Genomic DNA, 9065 nt, shown 5'->3' on the forward strand with positions numbered 1-9065 from the left:
AAGGGAGAGGCACTGCTTGGGCATGTAGAGAGCCAATGTAGGACATATGGCCTAAGGCTTCAGGCATGTAGGGCACCCTACTTGCCTAAGCCCTGTCTCACGATCTACATTGCTGTTTATACTCATGCTACCTGGGCATGTGGTGTCTGTACCTTGCATGTTGCCTTAAGTGTAAATGTACCCTAAGAGTCTCTGCTTCAGTAGCACACCATATTTATCACTGACAAAAAAGGTGCGTCATGTTAGAGATTTGATGTTTGAAAATTAAATTACTGTTGTTCAGTATGTGCAGAAGGAGGGATTTGCAACTTCAAAAGGAATTCTGAGTATATCCAATTAAGAAATTACCAAAAAACGTAATTTAGTGTGTGTGTGGTGGGGGGAAATTACATATACATCTTTAAGTCTGAGAAATGGCTTATCAGGCCTGGAAAACTGGGACAAATGCTCACCATGAAGTGGAATAAAAGAGGAAGAATGACTGAGTACTCTTAAGACTGGTAAGAGAGGTCAAGCACATTCTCAGACTTGCAGTGCTTTAAAACTGAGACAGGTAGAAAGAGAAGAACCAATGGGTAATTGTAGGAGTATAATACCCCTATTTATGGAATGTTGGTCTCGGCCCGGGAATTATGTCGGCCTTCACTGCCACAATGAAAAATAGGTAACCACAGAATAAGCCTGATAGTCATCCTAGATGCAAAGACAGTAAAATGGCTTCTCAATGAAAATAGTTAATTACATATATTTGTAGTGTTTCATATGAACAGTTCAGTGTAATCTGGAAACCAGAAAATATTTTAGTATCACTTCTGTGCACTGGTCCTTGCTTTAGAGAAAAACTCTAAATTGTACATTTCACGATTAAAGTGTAAAGATGTCTCCACATAGCCGCAGAGGGTAACAGGTGTTAGAAACCAATTTTAAATTATTTAAAATTGTGTGTAATAAAACATAGATTTTATTTATACACACATAAGTATACAAGGCAGTTTAAAAGCAAAGCAAGCCTTAAAAGGTAATTGACCTACGCTGTTATTTAAAAGTGATTAACAAACCAAGCGCAAAATGAAAGAGTATTCTGTGTTTATAGAGATGAAGCTGCCTGCTTTGCTATTCAGAAAGGATTACAGGCATCGCGAAGTAACATTAAGTTATTTAAACATAATGATATGGCTGACCTTGAGCAACTTCTGAAAGAACAAGAGATTGAAGATCAAAAGGTAAAATTTCTTTGTAGTCTTTTGCCCTTCTTAAGTAGGTTGTATATTTGAATAGATCCAGCACTCGTAGTCTGTTGTTGTTTTATATAAATCACTGCTGAATGCTTAATTTTGCTTATATAGTTAAACTGGATTTGGCTGCTGTGTTCGCTTGCCCTAATTGTATTGTCATTGTCAAGAGTAGGTGATGGAGGAGGTCACTAAGGGCTTGTGATTTAAACACAGTTTTTTGTACCTATACATTTATTTTGAAATCTGTGTAACTGCCCCCATCCTAGGGGTGACACTGATTAACTCAGTTTCTAAACCGCTATAAGTAAATCTGTACCAAAACTGTTAGAACAGCCCTATCTTTATAAATAAATAAGTATAGACCAGAAAACTGTAGAAGAGGTGAGATGATTCTCTTCATGTACTCTTCACGTATTCCCTCTTTATAAAAACTATCATTGGAGCCAAATATGATGATGAAATGCTTCCAGTCCAGCAGTAACTTGGGAGGATATTAAACAGCAACTGCTAAAGCTAGACCTCTTTAAATCAGCAGGTCCAGTTAACTTTCATCTGAGAGTTTTAAAAGAGCTGGCCAAAGAGCTCTTTAGACTATTGATGTTGGGGTTGGTTTTTTATTTTGTTTAATAAGTCTTGGAATACTGATGAAATTCCGGAAGTCTGGAAGAAAGTTAATGTGCCAATATTAAAGGGTAAACAGAAAGACTTGGGTAATTATAGGCCAGTCCGTCTGTTTGATCCCGAAGAATTAAAGGAGAGTAATATACCGTATATACTCGTTCATAAACTGAATGTTTTTAGTAAAAAAGGGAAGCACCAGAAAAGGGGGTCGGCTTATGAACAGGTATAGAGAGGGAGAGGTGGGATACAGCCCCTCCCCCCGGGCCAGCAGAGCCAGAAGGGAAGAGGCGGGGCCAGAGTCTCTCCGCTTCTGGCCACGCTGCTCTCCCCCCTGCCTCCAAAGCAGCTGCAGCTCCGGGGCTGGCAGGCTGCAGCCGTGCTGCTCGGCCCCGCCCCCCAGAGCAGGCTGCGGCCACGCTGCCCAGCCTGCCGGAGCAGCTCCAGCCAGGCCAGAGACATCCTCCCCTGGCCCTCCCCAGATAAGGTGGGAAGGGATGGGATGGGGAGAATGTGGGGGTCCCAGGCTAAGGGTGGGGTCATGGGGGGTGGTCACATGGGTTACCCTCCTGGCCCCCAGTTTCTGCCCCCCAAAAAACTTCCCCACCAGTTGCTGTCCCGGACCATCAGGATGAGCAGCTGGCACGCCGGGACACTTTGTTTACTTAAGTTTATCTCCATGCCTGTGGACGCTCGAGGTAAACAAACCATCTTAGCCCACCACCAGCTTATCCTGCTGGCCTGGGAGCCAAATTTTGCTGACCCCCGAATTATAGGGTCGGCTTATGAATGGGTCATAACAATTTTACATTTTACTGATCCATTTTGGGGGATCGGTTGATAAACGACCAGCTTATGATCGAGTATATACGGCAATTAATTATTATCAATATGGGTTTATGGAAAAATCTTTTAACCTTTTTTTGAAGTTACAAGTTTAGTTGATAGAGGAAATAGTGTTGATATACGGTAATAATCTAAAGCTTCTATATTTGACTTGGGCTGCATGACATTTTGATTAAGAAACTAGAACAATGCAAAATTTACATGGCACACAAAATTGATTTAAAAATGGCTGATAGGTGTCAGCATGTAACTGTAAATGGGAAATCATTGCGTAAGTATGTCAGGTCCCACAAGGATCAGTTCTTGGCCCTATGCTATGCAACGTTTTTATCAATAATCTGGAAGAAAATATAGCTTTGAGTGATAAAGTTTGCGGATGATCCCTAGATTGGGGGAGTAGTAAATAATGAAGAGGACAGGTCATTGATACAGAGGCAACATAGATCACTTAGTAAGCTGGACCCAAGCAAACAGTGTGTTTCAATACAGCCAAATAGAACATCCTACATCTAGGAAAAAAGAATGCAGGCCATGCTTCTAGGATGAGTGACTCTATCCTGAGAAGCAGTGACCCTGAAAAGACTTGAGGGTCTTTGTGGATAATCAGCTAAATGTTAGTTTCCAATGTGATGCTGTGGCCAAAAGGGCTAATGCAAACCTTGGATGTATAAACAGGGGAATCATGAGCAGGAGTAAAGAGGATATGTAGCCTCTGCTTTTGGCACTGGTGTGACCACTGCTGGAATACTGTCTGATTCTGATGTACACACTTCTAGAAGGATGTGGATAAATTGGAAAGGATTCAGAAAAGGGCCAGGAAAATGATTAAAGAATTGGAAAATGTGCCTTATAGGCAAGACTCAAGGAGCTTGATCTGTTTAGCTAATCAAAGAGAAATTTAAGGGGTAACTTGATCGGTCTATAAGTACAGTAAAAGCTTTTTTTATCTCGCATGTTGGGGAAATGGGGGGTCCTGGTAAGTGAAGAATGCCGGTTAACTAAGAGGGAGGGAGTTAGGGTGCAAGGCACGGTCTCTGGGAGGGAGTTTGGGTGTGGGAGGGGGCTCTGGGCAAGGGGTTGGGGAGTGGGAGGGGATGTGAGGTGCCAGATCTAGGGGGTACTCACCTCATGCGGCTCCCGGCAAGCAGCCACCTGTCCTTCTGTTCCTAGGCGGAGGCACGGCATGCAACTCTGCGTGCTGCTGCGCCTCCACCTAGGAGCAGTTGGGACATGTCGCTGCTTGTGGGGAGCCGTCCAAGGTAAGTGCCCCCCAGATCTGACACCCTGAAACCCCTCTCGCACCCCAACTCACTGCCCTGAGCCCACGCCTCCCACCCCTTCCCGTGCCCCAACCTCCAGCCCCGCACTCCCTCCTGCACTCCAAACCCCTCGTGGCCATTCTTCTGCTTAAGAGCAGCAGGGACATGTCGCCTTCTGGGAGCCACATGAAGCCGGGGAGCCACACGGAGCCAGGTAGGGAGCCTGCTGGCTCCGCACCAACCGAATTATAAACCGGACTTTCTACGGAGATTAGAAATGCCAGTTTATAGAGCTTTCCACTTGGTACAGAGCCGGATAACACAGCTTTTACTGTACCTACATAAGGAACAGAATTTTGATAAGAGGGATCTTCAATCTGGCAGGTAAAGGTATACAAATCCAGTCTTGACGTAAGGTGTATATTAATGACAGTGAGGATATACCTACCATTGGAGCAATTTACTGAGCATTGTGATGGATTCTTCAATCACTGGAAATTTGTAAATCAAGAACGGATGTCTTTCTAAAAGAGAGAGTTCAAACTCTAATTCAGGGAAGTCCTAGGGCCCTTGTTACTCAGGACATCAGACTAGATGATCACAGTGGTCCCTTCTGGCCTTATAATCTATAAGAATATATTTGAGGTATGTTATAAAAGAGCCCTTGTAACAGGATTCAGTCAGTTTCAACTTAACAGTGGTAACCTTATGCTGAAAAGCCTTAAAGTCTTTAAATTACGCTGTTTCCACTTCTCTTTTCATGACAAAGAGGAAGTACACCCTGAACGCTTTTGACAGCTAAGGGAGCATTTCTACTCTCTGTGATAGAGACCTGGTCTCAAAATATACATTCCTGAATATTATTCCCTTAGTGTAAGTGTGCAGTTTAGCTGAATCGGTGGTATTCAGTCCCTGATTTGTTATACAATGGCACAGAATCTTAAATACAGCAACTTTAAAAATAATGAAGCCAAATAGTCAGCCAACTGTAAGACACTTAATATGGTTATAAGAGCAGAAATGCTAAGTTCCAACTAGGATATAAAAGTTTTTGTTTTTTTTTCCCCCCCCAAAACAAATAGTTATCTTAATAGAAGTTTGTATTTTTTGTTGTTGAACACTTCATACATACTAAAACATACATTTTCTCTGAAGAATCCTCGTAAGGCCTGTGTAACTCGAAGGTTTATTCTGGTGGAAGGGCTATATATGAATACTGGAGATATTTGTCCTCTTCCAGATTTGGTAAGTGGTTTCAGTTTTGTTTGTTTAAGCTGTGTGTGTTATGTACACACATTACTAATAAAATATTAATATTGCATCTTTGAACCTTAAAAGTAAGGAAATGCCAAAGGCAGTGAATGCTTTGCATGAAACCTTATACCTTCCCTTCATTCATGATCACATTTCTAAAATATAATAGAATATTATATCCCCTTTTGTGTTAGTTACAAAGTGGATTGTTGGCATTGACATTTTTGAGGTATTCATAATCAGGTTCTGAATTTTGCAGTTCTGTAATATACATATCCTATCATGTAACAATGATCTGTTTTTACAGAGTATACCTGCTTAATAGGTTTAGACTAAAATCACTTTTTTTGTTTTAGTTTAAAAATTGAGCTGGTCTCTTAAATAATGAAAACAGTACGCTTGACTCCAGGGAGTACAACCTTAATTATTAAACATAGATTTTGTGTACAACACTGTTCCTGATGATGATAGGTAGAATGCTGTGAATATCTTATGTAATATTTTAAAGTATTTTATAGCCTGTTTCTTAAAAAGAAAATCCAAGTTAGGTCCATAAATGACTATGGGCATTTTAGATTTCTTATACTTATTTTAAGCGTTAAACAGTGGCAATGGTGTTCAGGACTCTAAAACACACAAAATGGCTGAGTATTATAGTGGGATTAACAGTCTTACATTATTCAGGATACTTTATAGGATCTTTTATGTGATTTTTCAATCTTTTGTACATGTACCTTGTACTTATTTCTTTGCAAAAATGTCAATAATATTAGACTGTCTTGTATCATTTGTACTATTAAATCTGCAGATAAAATTGAAATATAAATATAAAGTGAGGATTTTTTTGGAGGAAAGTCTTTCTTTTGGAGTCCTTGGAGAACATGGACGAGGTGTTACGGAACACTTTGGAATAAATGTAAGTGCTAGGTTTTGTTTTTTTTTCTTTCATTGGGACTATTATGTGTTGGCAAGAGAGTTGTAGACTGGGACAAGTTCTGATACTGGTTTTCTTGTATATTTTTGGCAATAACAGTACTACAGATTTTAAGAGTGTTCATCTGTGTATGGTAGGAATTTTAAGTCAATTCGGCTATCCAATTACTATACTGATCTTTTTGTTTAATAGAAAACACAACTACTTAATTTTTTAGTTTAAATAGCAACATTGGGGGTGGGTGGAGTTGGCACTGTTCCTCTTTACATGACCTCTTTTATCATCTGCCATTAACATTCACTTTGGATTTGAATTTTGCACAAAGCTCTCTGAAGAGTGAACGACTTTTAGGAAAAGTCTTAATAAAAACTGGTTTATTTATATCTCTTGTTAGAATGGAGGGGGAAATAGTGAATATGATATGCTATTTTTTTCCTATGAGGACATTGTACTTGGGGTTGGAGGTGGAATACATTTGGCACTGGGGAGTCTTTAGTCCAAGACTCTGCTCACACACATCTGGCAACAGACTCTTCAGTTTACATAGTAATGTGAGCCTGCATGTGTGATAGTAGAGATGTCTTAATTTTAAATGCAGTAGAATACTTTTGCTCTTAAACAAGATGTTAAGTGGGAAAGAAATGCTGTTTAAAAATAATCAATCCTGCTTACATGAAAGAATGTTTTTAAAGTGCATGAATATTAAATATCACCATGCTACAGATGAGGACAACTTATTGTAACTTCTCCAAAGACATTTGTATCATACTGTGTTTAGGTACCAATATCTCTGTTTTACCCTGTACGCAGGCATGGCACACTTCAGTACACCAAGACATGGACTTGAAAGAGGGTATCTTAAAGCTAAAGTGAAAAGTACTGTGGAGGTGTCTCCACAGTTAAGGTTGCATTTCAGTTTTCACTGAAAGCATAATTTACTTCTCTCTGACAGTTCACTGAATTTAGTCTCTAAAAATACTTTCCATTTTTTTCAAGATAAATTAAATTCATTCAGTTTATAAATTGGGCCCAGGCACTTTTTTTGCTCCCAGTACCTACACCACCACAAACTCAAAATTTTACATTAACACAAAAATATTCTGGTGGGGAAGGTCACAAAAGTCCCTCTCCATGTGCTGTTCCCCCATTCCTCACTCTCCTTCGGTGGGGCACAGGATGGTTGGCATATGGAGTCAGACTTTCTATAGATAGGTTTTAGCCATTGCCCTGCTTGTTGTGGTCGGACTTGCCGGTGCTCACAGATTCAGCAGGTTCCCTATGCTTAGGAACATTGGTTTGGCATGACCTGTATAGTGATGCCACAAGGGGCCCTTTTCTTTATCTGCCATGTGCTGGGGAAGGAAGAAAAGTGCACATTGGAGGCAGTGGTTCCTCAGCAGAAGCGACTTTCACAACCTCCTGAACATTGAAAATGTCAAATTCTGTCTCCTTCTATCTGACCTCTGGCATCCGTTTTTTTCCTCTGCTGATCTCTCCCTCCCCTACCAGCATTGCACTCTCTGACTTCTATGCTCCCATCTCTTCTCCACTTCTCCTGCCTTTTGTTTCCTGCTCATTTGCTCTAACTCCTCCAACCCACATAATATATTTGGAACAAAACAAAAAACCAATTTGAAGAAACAAAGTGCAAGTGAAACTACCATGATGTTTGCCAAGCATTATTTGATTGCTTGGCTTATTGTAAAATCCCTTTGCCCATCCCGGGTCTTTGTCTGTCTTGTCTATTTATAATTAAAGCTCTTTGTGGTAAAGACCATTTCTTTCTATGTGCTGCATTCCACACGTCACAAAAAGAGAACTTGTTTGCAACCAATGAGTTAATGGGACAATTAGGTATTTCTAGGATCCAAAGCCAACTCCAGTTAAGCATGTACTTAAATACTCCTGAGGGAATTATGTGCCAAAAAATAAAAAATTATGCACCCAATATTTTAAAATTCTGCAAATTTTATTTGTCAATAAATACATGTGGCTCCAACATGGCAGTGGAGAGCACAGGCCACTGGCTGCACTGAGGTGGGAGATCACCCTGAAGCCCCCACCTCCCCCAGTACAGGGACTCGGCAGTGAGGCCGCATCTGACCTTGGCAGTGCAAGGGCTGGGCCTGCCCCAGAAACACCCCGGGGCCCTGCCCCTCTGGGCCAGGTGCACCAGGTGTGGGTAGGCAGGCTCAGCCAGCAGGATTCAAGTGTGGAGGGGCTTAGTGTGGGGGGATCCAGGTGTGGGGTGAGAGGTTTCAGTGTAGGGCAATCTGGATATGGACAGCTCAGTGGGAGATTTGGATGCACGGACTTGGGGTTCTGGTGCAAGTGCAATGGGACTCTGCAGGGGATTCAGGTGATAGTGGTTGGTCTCAGCAGGGAGTGAGGGTAAATAGGGCTTGGCGGAAGGGTCTGGATGTGGAGGGGTCTGGGTGCTGGGGGGCTTGTCGGAGGGATCCAGGTGTGTGGGGGGGTAGGGCTTGTGAGGGTTCGATGGGCCTGCTTAATGGGGGAGCCCCAGCTGCTGCTGTGGGGATGCCACCTGCTGGGATCCTGCTCCTCCCCTCCCCCCAGTGATTCCCCTATCCCTTTTTCTTCTCCATCCCCCCTCCCCTCACTCCCACATTCCCCTCCCCCTGCCCTATTCCACCCCCCTTCCTTCCCCACTGCCTCTTCCTCCCCACCCACCTTCCCTCATTTTCCCCACCCCCACCATGGGAACTCACTGTTCCACAGAAAATAGGAAGGCTCCCAGAACACAGAAGGGAAGCACAACTGGCCCAGGACCCAGGAGGCTGTGTTCAGCTGCAGAGCCCGAGACCGCCTCCGAGGGGGGCAGTGGCACATAACCTTGTGTGCTCTCCCCCCAATGCCTCGCTTCTGTTTGGGGGACTATCTTTTTTCCTCTCCCCCCCT

The 9065-nt window shown here is 42.4% G+C and overlaps 1 protein-coding gene across 1 annotated transcript in view; it reads left to right on the top strand.

The window, feature by feature from the left end:
- SPTLC1 (serine palmitoyltransferase long chain base subunit 1) overlaps nucleotides 1-9065 on the top strand; it is a 42883-nt gene that overhangs the window by 23424 nt on the left and 10394 nt on the right. The window contains exons 7-9 of the mRNA XM_034774131.1: nucleotides 1094-1223; nucleotides 5114-5203; nucleotides 6021-6128. Of these exons, the coding sequence (XP_034630022.1) occupies nucleotides 1094-1223; nucleotides 5114-5203; nucleotides 6021-6128 (328 nt within the window). The remainder of the gene's footprint in view (nucleotides 1-1093; nucleotides 1224-5113; nucleotides 5204-6020; nucleotides 6129-9065) is intronic.

Source organism: Trachemys scripta, chromosome 6 (genome assembly GCF_013100865.1).
Source record: "Trachemys scripta elegans isolate TJP31775 chromosome 6, CAS_Tse_1.0, whole genome shotgun sequence".
Classification (NCBI taxonomy): domain Eukaryota; kingdom Metazoa; phylum Chordata; order Testudines; family Emydidae; genus Trachemys; species Trachemys scripta.